The sequence below is a fragment of the Schistocerca americana genome, chromosome X (genome assembly GCF_021461395.2).
Source record: "Schistocerca americana isolate TAMUIC-IGC-003095 chromosome X, iqSchAmer2.1, whole genome shotgun sequence".
Classification (NCBI taxonomy): Eukaryota; Metazoa; Arthropoda; class Insecta; order Orthoptera; family Acrididae; genus Schistocerca; species Schistocerca americana.
This window is the reverse complement of record NC_060130.1, coordinates 318,641,746-318,664,220: the sequence shown is the minus strand read 5'-3', so window position 1 is coordinate 318,664,220 and position 22,475 is coordinate 318,641,746. Positions and strand designations below refer to the sequence as shown.

At 40.8% G+C, this 22,475-nt stretch overlaps 1 protein-coding gene across 1 annotated transcript in view; it reads left to right on the top strand.

Moving 5' to 3' along the window:
• Positions 1 to 669: 669 nt before the first annotated feature.
• LOC124555995 (agrin-like) overlaps positions 670 to 22,475 on the top strand; it is a 149,904-nt gene continuing 128,098 nt past the window's right edge. Inside the window, exons 1-2 of the mRNA XM_047130039.1 lie at positions 670 to 717; positions 1,101 to 1,149. Coding sequence (XP_046985995.1) covers positions 670 to 717; positions 1,101 to 1,149 — 97 coding nt within the window. The remainder of the gene's footprint in view (positions 718 to 1,100; positions 1,150 to 22,475) is intronic.

The following is a 22,475-nucleotide window of genomic DNA, read 5'->3' as shown; positions in this document are numbered from 1 at the left end:
GTAATCGGTCTATGCGTGACAAATCTGGAGGGAAATAAAGGTTTCCACACTGAAGCGCTTACAACAATTTATTTTGGTAGAGAGAAAATAGCAAAGCATGGAGCGGCATTACTTACCGTGCCAGCGACTGGTTAATGATGATATTAGTAGCACACTGCTGGACCAGTTGTTGAATCCAAAACGTTTCCCATTACCGGCTCATGAATAGGAGGAAGGGGGGACTTTGCAACAAGATACTGACAAACTGTTAAATCTGACAAACAAAAAGGTAACGATGCGATTATGGAAAATTTTAATGTCGTAGTAAGATCGCACGCAGGCATTAAGACAGAAAGAAATTTCGGCTTGTGGGAAACAAATGAAAGAGGTGAACATTGGGAAGAATTCTGCAATCATAATGATGTCATTATTAGAAACATACCATTAGAAGTTTAGAAAAGGTTGCAATTGTGGGGAGGAGCATAAGATAGAAGACAGTTTCGATTATATTGTATACTAATGGAACAAAGACACAGGAATCTGGTAAAATCATGTCACAGCTATCCTGGTCTAGACATACATAGTGATCGTATACTTCAGTTAGCCAAGCGGAACATCATAATTACAAGATCGAAGAGATCTGTCAAGAAAGATTGGATAATAGAAGCTTTGAAAGAGGAAACAGTAAACATGGCTTTTGGAAAAAGAACTGGTAAAATACCTACTGGAAGTGATGAGGTAATGCAATGGGATAGTATCAAGATGGGGACAACTGAAGCCACAAATGGAGTTGTAGGAAATATAAAATAAGAACCCAGAAAGCCTGGGCTGAAAGAAGATTTACTAGATATAACTCAGAAAGGAATAAGTTAAGCTAGGATAACGTTGTAGATGACTACGAAAGAATAAAAAAATCCAATCACAACAAAACACAGAGAAGAAAAAGAGAAATGGCACAAAAACATTGCCAAGGAGATAGAAGAAGACCGTAAAATGGGAAAACTAGATAAAGTTTACAAGGAAATCAATGCCCTTCAACACACACCTACAACGAAAGTAGTGGTAGTTTAAAATGAAGAGGGAATAATGCTGACAGACATTATGAGATAATGTGCTTTTAGGAAGATTACATGGAAGAACTGAACACTGAAAAGGACGGCAAGAATGAAAGTAATATTATTTAAGACATCAATGTGACCTAAAGAGAAGTGCAAGGTCCTCCAACATGAGACATGACTGAACGTACCCTAGAGTCGCAAAGAAGGAAAAGCAAATCGTCTTGATCACCTTTCTGCAGAGTTATTGGTACACTTAGGTAACAACATGAAAGACTAACTATTCAGACTAATAAATTACCTCTACGAAAGTGGAATTAGAACTTCGCGTAATGCAGAATCATTAACATAAATAAAATAGTAGAGACAGCTGACTGCACCAGTTACAGAACAGTGTCAGTGTTATCACATCCCTTCTTGGTACTCATTACTATTGTTAAAAGCCGGACAAAAGCAAATGTAGATAAGTGTACTGGTGAAGACCAGTTTGTTTTTAGCGAAGAGAAAAGAACAAGAGAAGCAACTTTGTCCTCGTGTATGCTGTTGGAGAGAAGGAAGGATAAGAATACTTGAACTCACTAAAACTTCATTAATTTAGAAAAAAGTTCTGACAGTGTAAGCTGGGAGCTACTCTTCAGTACAATCAAAATAATTGGACTTGGCTGGAAGGAAAGAAGAAGGAATTAAGTTAATCACCTGTGTCAGGAACCAAAGCACAAAAGTATGCACCAACAACGTAGAGGAAGTTGTCAAGATTGGAAAAGGAGCTAGACAAGAATGTCCCCCAATCCCTATTTTTCTTTTACATTCACTGAAGTAGCTGTTCTGGTCATGAAGGTTAGAGGATACAAGAGGATACATTGTGTCAGATTTTCTGATGATAGGAACAAGCACTGTGGTGACTGCAGTTGTTATGAAGTCCATCAAATGTATTCGCAGTCGCGAATATGGACACTCATGAGCTGTATAACGGAATGACGACAATGAGAATTTCTGTCTGAATATGACTCGAACCCAGATTTCCCGCTTATCTCGAGCGGTCGCCTTACCATTACGATATCCGAGCATGACTCACGGCCAGACCCGAACATCGATATGCCGCTAAGGATGTGTCACAATTGCCAATATATTTCATGTATATCTTGACAGCTGTAGTCGCCGAAGTGCCTGTTCATGCTTGCATGTCCAAAGGAACATTGCTCCGTAATTCGGAATAACACAGGTACTGCAATAGCGTACTGATTCGCAAACAATGGGCAAGCGACTTTCAAGTAAAACATCTTCCCTGTAAGAGAATATACATAATTGATGTATGAGTACAGGTTCCACACGTGATTGACGACATACTGAAATGTAGGTCCGGCAATGAGTCGTGCTCCAATAGCCTGATGGGAAGGCGACCACTCGCGATAAGCGGGAAATCCGGGTCCGAATCCCGGTCTCGCATAAATTTTCATTGACGTCATTCCATTATACAGATGATGATCTTCCATATTCGAAACCCCGAATGCATTTCATACATGTAATTCTAAGGAGAACCAAAAAAGCAATAGTATTACGGAAATGTACGGGTGCTATCAAAACCAACATAAAAATTGATGAATTCGTAACTCAGCGGGTAAACCAATTTCGCTATGCCGGTAGTATAATCACAGATGTCAATACAAGGTTAATGGTAGTGAAGTGAACGATAACATTTGCACCGCAGGAATTTATGACTAAAAAAATCATTTTATCCCACAACCATATGAACACAGAAGTCAGATAACAATTTTTAAAGCGTACACTGCTCTAGGGAAATGATAATAAGACTCAGGGTAAATTGGAAGGAAATAGATTTGAAGTTGATGACATGCGGCTATGGAAGAAAATGACAGGAACGTGATGGACAGGACGAAACACCAGTTAGGAAGTCTTCTGGGAAGTAAACGAGGAGAGAAGATTATCAAAGAAAAGGGATAAGAGACAAATGGAATTTATTATACATGGTATCAGGCAGAACACCTTCACCATTAATATCCTCTAAGCGAAAGTACTAGGAAACAAAGGAAGAGGGTTGGCTGGGATAAAGTATTTGGAAGGCATCGAGAACGGTATAGGATGTGGCAGTTACGTGGAACTGAAAAAATACCAGTGATAGATGAGAATGGTTGAATCACCAAGGCATTAGCGTTTAGAAGACGTATGTATAATGTTCACTGTTCCGGAACGTTTCCTACGATATTGGTCACGCACCTGTTATGTCTGCTTCCCAAGTTAGGGACTCAAAATGCAATGTGTCTGTAAATGTTCAAATAAAAGCTTCTTCTCCCTTCTGATAATAAATGTCTTATAATTGTCTTTTAAAGCCCACAAGATGACATGACAGTCAATCTCTAAGAACATGTCCTGTCACGCTGATTACACACCGTCTTCTAACAGTTCCCCCAGTTAGGGATGCCAAGTGGAATAATTATGTAAGTGCTGAGATAAAAGCTTCTACCACTTCAAATTATCAGTCTGTTAGAAAAGTCCCTTAAAGTTCACCAGTAATCTTCACTATGCAATATTTATTGTCCATGGACATTTGCTGCCATTCTGCTTGCACTTAATTTACTGACCATTCCGCCAATTGGGGATATCAAGTGTAGTTTTTATCTGAGGGTCACTTTAATTGCAAGAAATATTATTTGTAGTAGCTATGAGGGTTAATACTTCACTTTAAAAGAACAACCGCTGTTTTGTGAGATTTCCTCCCTACAAGCTACACCAAATGTAAAATTTATGAGGATGTTTTGGATGCCAGGTGTCGTAATTATGGGATTCAGTATTCAACCTGTTGCCGCACATACAGAACGAACAGAACGACGAAGGTAATGGTATGTGATTTACCAGTATTCATTATCTATTGGAAATTTAATGGCAAATGAAAACTGTAACCAACATACATTGCGCAATGGGTGCTGAATGTAATGGTTTCGACCAAAGAGATATGCCAGTTGCAACGTACATGGTAGACTTCTCAATGCAGCGGTTTCGCACACTGATCTCTTCTATTCTAAAGACTAGCTGTCCCAGCCATGCATTGTTGTCGCTCAGTCGGGTTAACTGGAAAAAAAGATAAGAGAAAACACATCCTAATTCCCTTCTCTCCCTTGTATCTACCCATGTCCTCCTCACCGCCTCTTTATCCATCTCCTCCTCATTCCCTCTCTCTATCACGTCCACCCTATCTTTCATTTCACCTTTCCCTTCCGACTGTCCCTCTATCTCCTCCTGCCTCCTCTCTCCCCCTACTCTATGTCTATCTTTCCTTCCCCCCCCCCCCCCCCCCTCACTATCTCCGACAAACTTTCTGTGTCCATCTCGTCCTTTCCGCTATCTATGTCCATTTTCTCCTACCATGTGTCCATCTCCTATCTCTCCCTCTCTCTGACAATGAGCCTTTACCATTAATACTGAAAATTCAGACTCTGTGATAGTATTCAGTCACATGGCGATAAGACATCAATGCATCTCTCCTCTTTGCTAACTGCGTTTCATTATTATATATTTCACACACAAACACTTATATATATTACAAATACATATCTTATATGTGTCCGTTTGGTCGTTTGTTTATTACAGTAATTTGAAGTAAATCGTTCGAGCTCTTTTGGAAATTTCTTAGAACAATGTTTCCCACTTATATATTCAACATACATTAATATACGAGAGGCTTTCATTAAGTAATATAGCAAATTTTTTTCTCAGACAAACTCGATTGAAGAAGTGCTGAATTTGGTGTGGAACATATTGGAATATTTCCACTTAAGACCCCATAGTTTCTTGAGGTACCAGTTGGTGACTGCGTTATATGTAGCCTTCAAAATGAGATCTACAACTCAGATATAGTCCAAGCACAGATCTGTCTTTGAGTCCCTTTTGGCGGAAAACCAGAGCATCGCAGAGGTTTCTTTCATGCATCAGCGAGAACATTATGACCACCGAACTACTACCGATATAAACAGATCCAGGTGATAGTCGCGTCACTTGGCGAGGAATGACTGCTAGTCAGGCACACACACGATGCTTATAGTATCAGTAACTGTGCTATACGTGTGTAGAATGGGGAAAGGGCACCATCTATCTGATTTTGACCGAGAACAGACAGTGATGGCCTGGAGGCTTGGCACGAGCATTTCAGAAACTGCGCCACTTGTAGGGTGTTCGAGGAGTGCTTACTTTCTGTAGAGGTGGTACGGCATTGCAGAGGTACGGACTCCAATACAGAGAGAAGAGCACCACTGTGAAGTGACAGGACTGCGGCATGACTTCTGTGGCTGACCGCAACTATCGGACGAAGCTTCGTTGTGCGTTAGGATTGTGCCACGGCTGAATAAACCTGGAACTGTACTGCCGTCTATTACAATCTGCATTTAGCATTACCAAACGAAACTGCGTAGCGCCGATGACTAACAAATTCCGGGATTGTGCCTCCAACGGATCAGACGTTGTTACTGCTGTTGCTGTTACCAACGTTCAGACTATGTGAAGTTACACTAGTTCCATGATGTTTCGATAATTAATTATGTCTAGGACGCCCAGCCTTTTCCTACCCTCTATAACACCCAGAGGGTTCACGTTGGTATCTGTTAATAGTACTATTGGGAATTATTATTTCAAAACTGTATGCACTTGTTATACTTTAGTTTTTTACATGATTTACGTGCTCCTTGAGATATAAAAGTGTGTATAAGTAATAAACAGGGCACAAATAACATTAGCTGTTAAAAAGTAAATAAATTTCACTGAAACTTGTAAACAAGAGTAAACAAGTGAGCCGGGGTGGGGGGTGGGGGGTTACTTAGTTCAAAATGCATAGAAAAGTTGAATTATTCATGTTTACAGCATATTTAGCTATTTTTATATACAACTGACACATTTGTTAGAAAAATAATGTATCCCTGAGCCATCAGCTGTACAAATACACATTTATTCCCAGTATATCTGCACACCAGTTAACTAACTCAAACTAGTTCCAGTTAACTGGTGTGCAGCTATACCAAACATAACTGGTTCATGATCCAGTGTTACTGGTGTCTTTTATTAATTTTTATGCCAATTGTATACTATGGGTATGTCGACAAAGCCTAATGTTAAAGAAACATTTTGTACATCAACACATAGTGATTTTATAATGTTCCTTTGATAAAATGGCATAAGATCATCTTCGTAATTGAATAATTTAGTAATGCCAGGTTTTTAAATGATCCTTAGATGTCTGTTGGTGTGGAGGATTTACTTTGTACTCTACCATTCAACAAATGTGATTACGGTTTTTTTTTCTGCAGTGTGGCAGCCCTCTAGGTTAACTTTTTGAGGGGCACACAATCGGCATAAAAATTTTCCCTAGAGGGGAAAGAACAATAATTTACATATTTCAAACCTTACCCACTTGTAACACTTTAGTTTTATTATTGTAAAACGTTTTCTACGGTGGGTTATGAAAATTAACCTTAACAACGACAAAATATTAGCATTAAATGTGGACACGCAGTTACACACCTCCCCATTTCGGCATACAAGTTCGATAGTTGGTGGTTCTACTTTTGCATAGTTTTCCTTTAACTTTCATGGTATCTCTTGAAAGAATTCGTGCCTGCTCTGAGGCGTGAAGATACATTGCACACGGAACACATCGACACAGTTCGGACCAGAGTTTTTCTAGAACTGAAAACTGCAAATCTTCTATTGGAGAACCACTGTATGTAAATGTTCTTGAGAATAATGAACGCATTTGTTACACACCAACCTACAAAGTGAAAGAACAGTCTCATCCATTATTTCTTGCTTTCTCCGTCTGTGGCACAGTCTGACTGCTGTCGATTAAAATCATCAACATAGTTCATACAATATTTGTAATCTTTCAACACAGGGGGGCGGGTGATGTTGGTTATTCATCCGTCTTTCATTCTGCTACATGCTGTGGACACATAAGATGGTGTATGACACGCGGAAATCAAGATGACTGCCCTCCATGATTGATAACTCTGCAATCGAATTCGCCTTTGTCACATTATTTTTCCTTCTTGAGTTTCAACGTTTTTTCCTTCTGTGATTTATTGTTCCACAAGCATGCGGACCACTGGACCTTAGGTTCTTGAGCAGAAGATATGATGTAAAATGATTTTCCATAAAAATTATATGATTATTTCCATGGTACTAACCCTACTGGAAACTGTGAAACGTTTCCTGTATAAATAGAAATTTCAAGTAGTATGACGATTCATCACATAACGTTCGCACTTTGTACCCTATCACTAAAGTTTTATACTGTGTGAGAAATGATCTGCCTTTAAATTTAACCATTGTTTCATCAGTAACGAGATTCTGATGCGGTGTATGACAGTCTTGGAATTCCCTGTTCAAGCAATCTAGCCAGAGAGCGCAGTTTTTAATAGTTTGTCAGAATGTTGACTGTTTCTGTCAGGAGCTACAGATTTATAACTGAGGTGCAAGATACTCAGTGAGCAACTAAATTCTTTTACTGGCATTAGCTTCGATATATAACTTTCACCAAGGTCTGGATAAGTGCTGCAGTAATCTCTGTGGCAAGAGTTTTTAGTGATTCTCTTGTAAGGAATTATTCCGATAAAAGATTTTATTTCATGTTCGTTGGTGGGGACGAAAGATTTGCCTTGTCTATGTTGCATACAAATTAGTCTGAAGCACTATGTGGTTTATAAATGCTTCATCAAAAAATTCACTAAATAAGTCAACTGGTTTTACGTTCAGCTTTTATTTCTGTAATCACACCACCTGTTCCAGTAAATAATGGCACTTGGCCAACACTTGTTTCTTGGTCCCAGTTCATTGAAACTGTTGATGTATCAGTGAGCGGCACCGCATTGTTTTCACACAACTCGTCGCCTTCACTGTTATCCTGAGAACCACCACCACTCGACACACGACTGCAAAAATAAAATTAGAAGCTTCACGGTCGGTAGTGAATATCGGGTCAATGTCATCACTTTCAACAATGCTAACGCTGTTGTTACTAGAAAGTATTTCATGGAATAATATTCGGTAACATTCTTCCTCTTTTATTCTATTTTGCAAAGGCATACTGAATTGAGAAGGAAATTTACTGGACGGAGAGCAAGGACGGCGGATTGCGCCACTAACCACAAAGGTATCCTTCTGTAACGTATAGAAAACTATATTCGAAAAAAAAGTAATATTACTTGTAGATTTATGCAAGGTCAACAAATAAATATAAAGAATTTATTACCAAAAATAATTGTATAAAGAAGAGCTACACAGAGAAATGCACTACCCCTTCACGAACAACACCAGCATTGTATGAGGTACCAGCACGTGTCGTAAATACGTGGGACAAGTACTGCACTGTGATTCTCCTGCCATGTCGTGAAACTTTGTTGAGAGAACTGCCGCCCCCGAGTGGTAAACTGAGAAAAATAACGTCGTTTGCTACAGTGACCACTGCTCTTTCCACGTATCTACATATATGTTAGGTTAGAGTTATGCCGCCGTTCAAAGAGTTAATACCTGCTCCATAGACGTTATTCACATAAGGTAGTCTAAACATATTCAATAATATTGTCTTTATGCGATATTTATGATTAGATGCAATGTCATTGCTGGCTTCCAAAAATACATCGATGTTTTGGGTACCATATGTGTTAACGAAACTATTCATGTCTGCCAACCTTGACTAGAACATACAACCTATAGTCTTTGATCTACAGATTGTTGATGTTTTCCGTAAACTTTGACAATACTGTCTCTGACATGCAACTAGGAATATATATCTTTTTGAGTCTAAAATAATCGGTCGTAACAGATAAGGACTACGTTTTATACAGTACAGTATTTGTACCAGACAAAATAATTTTAGTTCATTTCAGTTTATGGAGCAATTGTATCGACGTAAGACTGGAGTTGATTTATGGATAATATTTTAGTGACTCATCATTCTACAGCTTTGTAAGTATTTTCTATCGGGCTTCTTCACACGTGTGCTTCTTTTGTCTGTGTATACTACATACGTTTCTTCTGTTTCCATATCTTATAGTCCTCGTGTGAAGACGGTTATCTAACTGAAACTGGTCGGGAATGAAAGTGTATTTGTACAGCTGATGCCTCAGACAGGCATTTCTTCTAATATCTGACAGTTGTAAACAGTTATCTTATAAAATTTGTGGCACATATACATTCAGTTTTATTTGTATATTTTCCACAAACCACATTCTTACAAACAGTGCACTTGGAAGTAGTTTAATTACATTTGCAGGATTTAAGAACTTACTTTTATGGCATTTCAACGTTATTTCTTCTTCTTTTTCGCGTCGCTTCTTATCATAATCGTCTGTGGTCCTACTAAACGAAAGACTCATCACATACTCAGTGTCTAGTTCCTCTGCAAGTGGCCGAAGAAAAATCGTCTTTTGATATTCTTCCCAGTAACAGCCCTGAGTACTCCATATGCATTTACTCCTGCTAGGTCAAGAGCAATGTAGAATGCGTGTACTCGCCATCCTCTTCAGGAGGCCTTAAGTGAATACTGCCTGGCCATTTAATCTAACATTTGTCTTCTTTTAATAGCTTGTAGTGTCTGGAGTTTTTCCTCATTTGTACTTGTAGTAAGCTTAAGTTTAAGGGAACTTATTACTAGCATATTCATTACCTTCCTTCCTTGATGGACAATCAAGGAAATGTCATCATATTTTAAAATATTTTTCAAAAGCAGAGAGGCCTCCAAAGATTTCAGAACATGTGATATTCCTCTTCTTGCTTTATTTACTGTACATACGATGGAAGTTGACTTTTCCTTCAGTTTCCTGAATTTTGAGGGAAGTGAAGTTAATATGTGCATTGATGTTTCTGCATTTGGATAGAAATGGTTTAATAAGATGCATTATGACATACTCCGAAACCCTTACAAAGCTAAGTGACACCACTGAGAATGTACTTGCTGTCAACACCTATAGCTAACCAATATTTTTTTCCGTACTTGTCAGGCACTGAAGCCATGAACTGCATGTACAGACACCTAGATTTACTCGGGAAGGGTTGCTCATCCATAATTAAGTAAGATACGGATTCGTAACACATGGTGCAATTTTCTATGAATTTGTTCCAGACAGCAGAAGCCGATGCATATATACTACTCTGCAGGTGTACAGGGTGTGTAGGCTGCTCGTCTCAACCAGAGTATCTTGTAATTTCACACAATATTTTTCTATTCGTTATTTCCACACAGAATAATATGACTCAGCACGAGCATAACTAATTGCAATAAACGCTTTCTATTTCTTCCGTGATCATTGACCAAATGTCACTTCCTAGCACTCCTCTTCTGAATTATCAGAGAAAAGTTCGTCAACGTTTTCTAAAGACACGTCTATCGACAAAATCGAATGAATAGTTTAGATTTTGGAAATTCGTTGCTAGGTGTTGCTTGTATAATTTACAGTCAGATACTAAACTTTAAACTAATAAAGATTTTGAATATCTGATTACACCATCAGAATCTTCGTGCAAATAATGGTAATATACATGTTTCTTTTTAAGGTATCATGATTCCTCTGGCTATTATTGATTTCTACATGAACTGTGAAATATCTGCCATTATGATTCTACAAAGTCCGCATCTTTGGCACTCCTGACATACAAATCTTCTTCATCGACACAAAGAACAGTCCTCAACACAGCGTCAACATGGAATTCCCAGCCATACGGTCGGCCTGGACCACGCACTGGCCAGCCGGGGTGGCTGAGCGGTTCTAGGCGCTACAGTCTGGAACCGCGCGATCGCTACGGTCGCAGGTTCGAATCCTGCCTCGGGCATGGATGTGTGTGATGTCCTTAGGTTAGTTAGGTTTAAGTAGTTCTGAATTCTAGGGGACTGATGACCTCAGAAGTTAAGTCCCATAGTACTCAGATCCATTTGAACCATTTGAACCACGCGCTGTGCGACCATGCCAACTCAGAACTTGAATATTATCAGGAATTCACAACTCGCCCATTAATCATCCTCCAGAACAATTTGCAACTCTGAAAGTATCTCATCTTCCCATAAATAGTGTTTCTCATACATTTCAACCTTCACGTCACTATCACCATTGTAACACTGTTTTTTGCAAGGTAAATTGTATTGTGTCCATTGTTGTCTGTTCATACCACTATAGAATGAACAAAATTAATTATTGCATCACAAATTCAGATAGCAGCACTTTGGGAGTGCATGAAATAAACTTAAGGCAAACGAATAAAAAACATTATAGAATTATCTTAAAGGGGTCAACTTGACTACTCTCAGTGTTAAAGGTGAAACCTGCGAAAAATCGTAATCAGTGGTCTGAAATGAGGCGTTTTTCGGTATAATGGAAGTATATTCCAAATAAATGAAGAAAACTTATGAAAGGAAATGTCGCTCCAATCGTTCTGTGAAACATAACTATCACTCAAAAACAAAATAGGCTCACTTTGACAGCTCTGGGTGTGCGAGTGTCATATGCTTTAATCTAAGAAACCAGTCATGGAACTTCATTTCTCACAATGCTTTTAGGGGATGTGTGTTATTAATTTATCTTCTTACTTGTAGACACTGTTGAAGACTACATCTTGCAGGGCAATTAGGAAGAGTCTAAAAAGCTTGTAAGTATTCTATACCGTACAAACCGCCTTAATGGTGTATAATTGAGCGTACCTCTGGTTCTGTCGTAATTTTCCACTTAGCCTTTTTCATTCGTGAACAGTGCATGGGAAGAACGACTGTCGGCAAACCTCCGTACGAGCAACAGCTTTACTGATATTCTTCTCGCGGTAGTTTCGCGAGATGTATGAGCCATTAATCCTCTTAGTACGTACGCTCTTGTAATCTTAATGATAAACCTGTCCATCATGCACAACACGTGTCTCATAGCGACTGCTACTGGAGTTCACTGAACGAAACCGTGGAAAAACGTGCAGCTCTGCTTTGAATATTCTCTATCTCCTGTATTAATACTACATTGGAGTTTTCCTTTTTTCCATTTTCATTCCCATTTCCGGCCAACCCTTCCGGAGTTCAACAACCCAATTCACACCTACGGTTTCTCTTCTACTGTCCATTGTCCCATTGCCCCCCATAATGTTTTCGTTCATTCTGCCTATACTCAGTGAACTCCAGAAAGTTCCGCCCTTTTCGGTCTGATTTCTCCTGATATTATCCTCATTACCGGATACAGTTCTTCCCTAGGTCGTCTCACCAACTTTTCACCACCTCTTTAAGGGTCCTCTGTCTTCCCATGGTCTTCTCACCCATTTTTCGCCATCTCCGTATCGGTCCAGTGTCTTCCCCCGCAGTTTTCGCCGCTTTTTCTTTTGCCGTACGATCTCGTACTAGTACTGTCGTCTCAGTCGTAAATCGAATAGCATTTCTTACCTTTACCTTTTAGTGTTTGGTGCTTGCATACGATGACTTGTTTTTTAATTTGTATACTTTACTGGTCATACTCAAAGCTGAACTCATCGGCTTCTTTACCAGCTGTATTACCCCACCAGTGTCTTCTTGTTATATGATCTTCCATAAACACGAGCACGTATTCCTACAGAGACGGCAACCATGCCACATACCGTCTGGAATTCGACATAGGCGTTTGCGCTTCGTCTTGCACATTAAGGTAGTACTATCCACTGCAAACCACGGGAGTCCCATACCAAAACATTCAGAAAATATCCCTGAACAACTTCCTAAATTTTGTCGGTGGCTTTCAGGTTCACTCTGTGTGTCTTTTTTTGGCTATCCTCAAGTGTACAATGCTGTCACATTTTATTTATTCATTTTTCTTTTTATTCGAGAAGTTCCCATAATATTATTATCATGGATACTGCGAATGTGGACAACCGTGAGCTGCATTGTAAAATGGCGACTATGAAAATTTCTGGCGGACCGGGATCCAAACGCAAACTTCCCACTTATTGCCAGAGCTCCTATTCTGTACCTTCCGGCCGCTCTGCCGATCCCTCTAGCCAAACGAGGAGCTGTTGTTAGTTCTTCTCTCCCCAACCAATCAAAATCAAGGGGGCGTAGATCCCCCATGCCAAGCCGACACTGGCACGCTATTCTTTGCAGTACCGAAAAGTGTGTTTGGCGTATGTAGTGACGCTCAAATTTCGTAGGTTATGTGTTTCAGTGCATGAATAATAACGATAGGTTATTTGACTGTGTTCTGGAAATTGTAATGAATGCCGCATTATGTCGTTTTATTCTCATTCACATTGACATCTTGTTTTGTATTTTACATTCCGGAATATGAGTTAGGAATGGTGTATAGTACCACATTGTCGAAATAAATATATAAAAACACCCGAAAAATTCTTTAAGAGAGCGTCAAAGAATAAGAAGACGCATAGAATGTGGTTGTAACTAGCTCCTAGCTCCTAAATTATGAAGCAGCCTAATTTGCCACATCATACATCAACGAGTCTGGTCTTCAAAACGAAATTTAAAAAATGCCTTTTCGATAACGTATGGTGAGTGCAGCTACTGAAGTTCGTAGAAGTTTATTACATGCATCTGATGTGTTTCATATAGGGTGGTACAGTCGAAAAATACTGTGGTGGGGATCTTTCATCTCTTTATAACGCCGCTAAGGATTCGATCGCAGATAAATACTTGTGACAAGCAAGAGTATAATGACAGCTAGGCTCCTTGAGCCCTGTCTAACCATACACTCATAAATCGCTACGTATCCGGAGAAAATGGTGAATTATTTGTGACGAGAAAAAATATAAATGTCGCTGTAGGTTGTTTCAAGCACAGCAATTTCATCTTTCATTTTTCAAACATACGGAAATCGCGAGATCGAAGACACTCTTTACAAGGAAAGCGCGCACTTACATGTAAATGACAATGAATATTGCAGAAAAATACTTAACTTTCACTAACAAACTCTTAGAACATGTTACGAAAACGGAGACAAAAAAGTATACCCAACCGGAACCTACGACCTTCAACACTCCAGCACTTAACCACTTTTATATATATAAGAACCTTCCTGCCGCCCAAAGGGAGGGGTAGGGGCAACGTGGGCAAGGGTCGCCACCCGAGGCCTGGCCACCATGTCCTGTTCTCAACCTCCAGGTTCGGCAAGTGAGAAAGAGGAACTTACAGAAAAGGAGATATAAGATGATATATATACGTGCGTGTGATAAAGTCCTTCCTTCAAAAATATTTCTGTTCTTCATACCCCCTCTGTATTACCACAGATAAGTCACAGATATAATTTGTACTAAGATTGCAGTATACGCGAGATGCCTATTTGCTTCCACCGCCCTGAGTGGAATGCATAAGTTCTAATAAAAGTTCACCATCCAGAAGTCTTCTACAGTTGTTGTTCCCTGCACAGAAAACAGCACGTAGATCGTGAATCTTTTATCTTGAGGCTGTAAGAAACTCTTAACGAGGAACTGTTGAACCATTTCGGCTCGATCCGAAGATCACCGAAGTACTTCGTCTGCTTTTTCGTTTAACAGTTGTTTATTATTCTGCTGGTTATTAATACTTGTGAAATAATGGAATGATAGCACGCAATTGAGAGATGCTTCAAATTTGAAATGAAAGTAAACACGCTGTTTAATTTTGCTGATTTTAATAACATCCTGGTGCGCAACTTCCGAATGTAGCAGCCAGTCGCGGAGAACGACCACAATTTACACCTGAACATGACATTAGGTATTATGTCATTTTCTATGGCTTCTTCAAATCAATAGGCACCAAGACCGACTTTAGATGATTCCGTGCTCAGGCAGAAATCTTGTGACAGATCTGGATGAGCTAGTACTGGCGCGTTAAGAAGCGCTTGTTTCAAAGAATTGAATTCCAACTGTGCCTCTTCGTCCCAGTTCCAAATAGTATTTTTTTGCAATGAGAAAACAAAGTTTTAGTGTTACTAGAGTTTGCATTTCAGAAAACGACGGTAAAAGTTTAAGAAACCTAGAAAACTATGGACTTGTTTTTTTGTGGATGGAACTGGAATGGCTCTCATTGCTTCTAATTTTTCAGGATACGGCTGAATGCCTTCAGAAGAAATAATGTGTCCCAAAACCTTCACCTTTGTCCCACCGAATTCAGACTTTTCCAAGTTAACTATAATTTCAGATTCTGCAAAAATACGTAACACACTGTTGAGGATGCGATTATGTTGTTCCCATGAAGCTTCTGCTATTAGAATATCGTCCACATATAAGCTGATAGGACGTTTTAAGAACTCAGGTAATATGGAATTTAGCCCACGAATGAATGCTGCCGAAGAAATGTTCAAACCAAAAGGAAGTTCCCGAAATTGATAACAAACGTCGAAACAAAGAAAAGCTGTGTATTTCCTACATTCTGGATGAAGTTAGATCTGATAAAAGCTGGATCTAAGCTCAATAGAAGACAACTCTTTTACGCCATTAAAATTTTGAAGAAGTTCTTCCAACGTTTGAGGCCTGTTTGTTTCAGGAATGATGATAGTATTGATTTGTCTCGAATCTAAGGCAAGCCTGATCGATCCATTTTTCTTCTCAACAACAGTAATGGAATGTTGTACGAGCTTGCTGCAGGCTCAATAACTCCCTCGTCAAGCATAGATTGTATTTCTGTTCTAACACGGTCCCGATAATGTGCCAGAATTACATGTGGTCTAACACAAGATTTAGTATGCTCACGAACACGAAACTGGTATTGATATCCCTAGATTGCTCCTGTTTTGTGAGTCAAGACTGTGGAATGTACTTGTAAAATGACAAAAAGGTCCTGCCTATCAGTGTCATTACAGTTCTCAGTTGTTTGAATTTTATTCTGAATTAAGTCGTTAGTATCAAATACGTCGTCGATATCATCTCTGTCAATACTTTCAGAGTGATTGATGGTGTCAAGTTCCGTCGAAAGTTCCGAACTATTGTCTTCAAATGGTTCAAATGGCTCTGAGCACTATGGGACTTAACATCTGACGTCATCAGTCCCCTAGAACTTAGAACTACTTAAACCTAACTAACCTAAGGATATCACACGCAACCATGCCCGAGGCAGGATTCGAACCTGCGACCGTAGCGGTCACGCGGTTCCAGAGTGAAGCGCCTAGAACTGCACGGCCACATCGGCCGGCAACTAATGTCTAACAAGAGGTAAAGCTGATTAATTTTCTCGTCATGGGTTGAGAGCCAATCTTCAAATTGCAAAGCTATTGACTTATCTTCTATCTCTAAATTTATTTCAGTATCGTTAAAGTTCAAGGTTGCTTTGTATTCTTTCAAAAAGTCTACTCCCAATATAATTTCTGTCGACAATAATGGAACGATAAGAAGGTTCATAGCGAATCTGTGACTTTGACAAAAGAAATCTAAGTTAGTTTGCTGGCGTTCATCTACACCATTTCCAAAAACTGCACCTTTTAATTTAATCCTACGTAAAGGAAGAGTAGGGCAATCGTTCGATTTGTTGCATTTGCTAGAAGCTGTTTCACTAGTTACTGAAATGGGGCTGCCAAAGTCAAGTATTACCGTACATTTTACATCATTCACTGTAATGTGTATTACAGGATATGCGATGTTTTTCTGTTTTACCTCGTGTTCCTGGAGTAAGGTGTCCCTAACGTCTTCCATTTTTACGTAATTAATAGCCACGGCAGCTACGTCGTCAGCTTCATAAGTACATTTTGTGGTTGCCAGCGGTGTGCCATTGTCTACTGTCTCTTTGTTGTCGCACGTCGTTATTGGGATTTGGAGATCTAACTTCTACAATTTCAACTTGTCGAGGGGGCCCTGCCCTGTTTGAATCCCGCCAGTTCTGATTAAATTCTTCTCTGTTGATAAGATTATATCGTCTGTCGTCATGTCAGTAGTTTCTGTAATTTCTTTTTTGTCGGTCACGTGGTGGAGAATTTCTCGCTGAGTTGCAACTGCGCGGTCAGCTGTTGCGTCTGAAATTATTCTGTCTCCCTTGATAATAATAGCTCTGGTTCCCATATTGTATGTTTCCATGAGTGTCTCTGTCATAGTCATTTCTGCGGAGAGGTGATCTTTCCCTGTAACTAGTATAACTCTGTCAACGGTTGTCATACGGATGGTGTTGTCTTTGGTCACTATTTGCGTTATGAAAGTAGTCTTGTAGTGTCCAGTTATTATTTCTGTCGTCATGAAATTGTGACGGATGTGACCTGTAATTGTTGTGTTCCTGTCTTCGCATTCCGCGACTGTCAGTGTCAATTTCCCATTCTTGCAACAGTCCCTGAAAAGCTTCGATGTCGTCCTCGCAACTTCCTGCCAAAATAATATGTCTTAAATGTTCTGGCAACTTAATTAAACAAATGCGGATGAGTTCTGATGAGCCGTATGGGTTTCACAGGTACTGATTCTTGTGCAACATGTCTTCAAATATTTGACAAGACTGGAAAATTCAGATTGTTCAAAGTGTTTCATCGTTATGACGCTATGCTTTACTCGGTCTTGAGTAGCCAATATGCTGAGAGGAAGGCATGATAAAATTCTCCTTCACTGTGACAATCGCGAATGATCGAACGCATACTTAAAACAGGTTCATTTTCCAAATAGCCAAACATAAATTCCAGTATGTGCTCTTATGACCAGTTGGGAGGAAAACAGTGAGAGAATTGATGAAGCCACACTTGTGGATGAATGTCGTTGCCAGAATTCTTAAATGATTTGAAGTTACGTGTAGTAATAAACAGCTTATAGTCAAAATCATCATGTCAGCGAGTCGCATATCGGTCATTGTTACGTCGTGTCGGCGGTTCCATCTCAAAATTCAGTGCACTTTCCCTATTTCTTTCATAATTTCCGAAATATCCTGTGTGGTTATTTGTGGCTTTTTCGTATTTCTAAATCCTTCTTCCCGTATTGGAGCGCGACTGTCCTCTGAAATATGTAATTCTCGTATTTCTTGTGCCAACTGATCTTGTACTTCCCGGATTTCTCTTTTGTGTTGCGTACTAATTTGGTTCTGATTTTGTTTGAATTTCCTAATTTGTTCGTCGTCTTCTGTGTCAGTAAAGGATACCGTTCTTGTGTCATTCAGATCATCATCTACCTTCGTAGATAAATTATTTAACTGATCCGAAAGTTCGACTACTTTATCTGATAATGAACTGGTTTCCTCCGCATGTCTTTCTGAACCAAGTTTCAGAGTGTCCATTTGTGTTGAAAGCGTATTTACTGCGTCCTTTAAGTTTTCTTGAGTTTTTGCAAGTTGCGTAACCGAAACGGTAGATGCAACTGAGTCAATTTTAGCTTGCAAGGTGTCGTGATTTTCATGAACAATAGTTTGCTGTTCTTTTATGGCTGCTTCGTGGTTCTGTAACGCAGTTTCTTGACGCAAATAAATAGGTTGAAAATGCTCACAAATTGGTGTTTTTACGTCAATACAGACTTTTTGACATTTCGATTCGATTTTAAGTAATTCAGCAGTTAAATCTTCACGGGTTTGTTCACGCGTTTACTTAGTTGTGTTTAACTTTCGAAGATTTTGTTCCATTGTGTCTAACTTTTGTGGCTGTTGCTGTTTTCGTTCCTAATTTTGTTCCATTTGTTGCTATGATTGTTTTTGATTTTGTCCCATTGCGTCTAACTTTTGAAACTGTTGTCCCATTTGTTGTATTGATTGTAATAACAATGCACTGATGTCTGAAACATGTTCCTCTGTATGAAACTTCCTGGCAGATTAAAACTGTGTCCCCGACTGAGACTCGAACTCGGGACCTTTGCCTTTCGCAGGCAAGTGCTGTACCCCGCGAAAGGCAAAGGTCCCGAGTAAGAGTCTCGGTCGGGCACATAGTTTTAATCTGCCAGGAAGTTTCATATCAGCGCACACTCTGCTGCAGAGTGAAAATCTCATTCATGTTCCTCTGTACTTCGGCAGTGCATTTGCACCGGCTACATTCGCATTTTGAAAAGCAGAAAATGTGTCTTGTCTTGACTGAGAAACGGGTAGTGACGCAAAACCTGAATCTACAGTATTTGCAAGATTGTGTCCTGTCATTTCGGATTCCTGGGGCGCGCTGTTGCCGACCGATCGATTGACAATACTACCCTGTTCACGAGCTGTTTCACTGTCTACACCATTATTTATTTCCTGCTCTATTTCCCTATGCACAGTTACCAAATTACTATTCCGAATATTTGTTATTTCATTACACGGTGGCGCTAACACACTACTCTCGTCTTCACTGTCATTTCTCAGTTTATTTTGCAGCCTAGTTTACGTTTTTCACATGCCATAATTGTCAAAATATTTCACAGGATAACACAGAAAAGCACAATTTGAAGAGCAAAATAAGAAAACACATTAACATATCACTGGAAATAATATCTAATTAATTGCAAGCAAGGCTGCGAAATATTTGGTGCAAATCTACATGCATGCCACAACTGTTTTACCGTACAACAATGAAAAACTACAACTACAAAGGAAATTCTCTCTACAATTACGCGCTAGCAATAAGTAATAACTAAACGAATTACTCAAACTACAAGAAAAAATCAGAATATCCCAGTTAGGTATCCTCGGCTAAGGGTCGACATATGGAACTTCCCCTTCGAAAATTAAGAATGACTGTGCTGGTGAACTTCTACGTTATTTGATATTCAAACAGTTAAGCAAAACTGAACGTACTCAGGCAGTTCTCTCTTTACTTATTCTGATCATCACTAAACTGACACACAATATTTTTAAAGCAACGCAATCTGACTTTCAATAATCCCTATATCAGTTCATGACATCGAGCCTTACAGATTTTCTTTTTCTCACCTACACACGTCCAGATCGTCCGCTCTCAAAACTCTGGCATCTCTCTCCCCACATCCACCACTGGTGGCGACTCACCTCCAACTGGCCAACGCTAAGCGCTGTTCCAATTCAACAGCCTACTAACACTACACAAGCGAATAGTCCAACAATGAGACCAACCAGCCACAGACTGCACACAGCGCAGTCAGCGATTTTCATACAGAACACGGCGTGGCGTTACCAACATAAAAACGTAAACAGTCTACTTACAAGCTCCACACCTATATGCGTGGCGCTCGATTTGCGGACGATAAGGCAGCTGCCAGAAGTTTCGCCGTTGGTGGTAACCCAGCCCAGTGGCACCTTGACACCAGCACCGCTACGAAGAACGATGACGACACCGTCGGCATAAGCAGGGCAGCTGAACTTCCCAGAGAGCCGCTGTCAGAGGCAGCAAAGCAGAGGTTCCATGGAAAAAGCATACAATAATACAGAGAGCGGGTAACCTCGCAAAGAAGTCTGATCGGATTAACCCACGTACCGAGCCGTCCGTTTAAGCTGCGCAGCCAACAGCTGGGTAAAGATCTTTTTGTAGCTGTCGAGTAACGTCAAAAAGAGGTAATCGCATATCCGTGAGCTACCCCAAGGATTGTGATTGAGAACGAAGAAACCATCTTGGAAACCGTCTGGAATCGGTGTGACAGGTGACATAAGACGCTGACAAATTTCCCTCCACAGTGACACCAGAAGGGGATGCAATATCCGATAAAACTCCAGTGGGAGACCAGCAGGGCCAGGCGACCTGTTGGCGAAACTGTCCAGGATAGCATCATGAACTTCGTTCTCTGTGACGTTTGCAAGTAGATCCATGGGAACCGAGTAAAGGAGAGTCTGGAGACAGGTGTAATGTCTTCAGGGTGGTGATGTTGTTCGGAGCACACCATAATATAATGTTCATAGAGGGCAGACCCTATATCCCGTTTGGCATGAAAACGGCGTCCATCGTCGGTCGTAATAACTTTAATCAAAGTTCTGCGACGTTGTCGTCGTTTCGCTATCACATTAAAAACACGGATGGACGCACATGCACTAAGCCATCGTGTGTGCACGCCCTGACCAAAACTCCTTCAAGGTTGGATGTGAGAGAGGGATGTTACCTGTGCCTTGGCACGATTCACCATCACCTGACGCTCTGGCGATTGCGGCATCCTAGTACATTCCCAGAGAATGGTGGAACAGAATTCCTGAGTTCGTCGCCGCCACACGGGAACCCCGCTTCCGTAATCAATCAAGACCTTGTGGAGGGCAGGCCTTGCACGGAGCACCCAGCACGATAGCGCAGACTGATAGGCATCACGTCATCGACGACAAGTTGTCCACGTGGTCTTCATGAGCTGCCGGCATTCGGGTTCTGTTTCCCTGGTCCAAGGCCGCGCCAAACCCTCTTGCGACAGAGATTGATAGCACAGACAGATGCGTCATGGTCAGAGAACACAATAAGCCAGAGTTCGGCAGCCTGCACTCCACTGACAATATCGCGGGAGATGTAAACACGATCGAGATGGCTGGAAGAATGGCTAGAGAAATGCATAAACCTCGGACGATCACCATGAACATGCTGTCAACAATCCACATGACTGAGGTGGTGGAGAACTCTCGCTAACGCCGTGCACAGAGAGTGACGTGGTAGTTGGTCTTCGGGTGCGTGGATGCAGTTGAAAACCCTTCCTATGATCAAAGCATCCTGCCGACCCAGGACAGGAGGCGTGACTCTCTGACGAGAAGATGGAACGTTCATGGCGGCGACCTGAACCAGATGGCGCACAGACATCGACGATCCTGACGCCACAAAACGTGAGAGTCACACCTCTTGCATCAGGGAGATACGCAAATGCACCAGCGAGGATACCATCATGTAAGAGGATGGTTCAAATGGTTCTGAGCACTATGGGACTTAACAGCTGTGGTCATCAGTCCCCTAGAACTTAGAACTACTTAAACCTAACTAACCTAAGGACACCACACACATCCATGCCCGAGGCAGGATTCGAACCTGCGACCGTAGCAGTCGCGCGGTTCCGGACTGCGCGCCTAGAACATGTAAGAGGAGCGCCACCTCATTACCAGTAGGGGAAGCATCAGAAACATCTACTGTAAAACCATGGGGTACACAGGAAGTTACAACGGCACCTCCTGAAGGACAGCAAAACCTGCAGCGTACAACATGTCATGGAGTAAACAGAGATTGTGATTTAAGCGAATTTTATTGACATTTATCATGCCTATGCGATATGTCTGGAAAGCTGCTATCGCCAGGAAGACAGGCGAATCAAACATGGGGGAAGCACACGGAACTTCCTGTTAGGTCCCCATGGAAGGGCACGTTACTGTGATGAGGAGGGAGCCGTCCCCACCAAGGGAGCTCTATCGCTCTAAACACCTCGAGAATGTCCAATCTCAGCATCGATGTCAGTCGGCCAGGAGACAGATATGTATCACCAGGCTGGTTCAGTGGAACACTATCAGAGGTGCGCCGACAGGAAGCGTCAGACAGAGAATGGGAGGCAACCACTTGAGATGCAGGTGGGGGAAGGTCGGTGTCCGTAGGTGGACGCTATCTGGAGATGGAGGTGGGGAAGGACGGTTCGTCGTCAGGTGTCAGGGCGTCAGAGGGCAGAGCACCATCA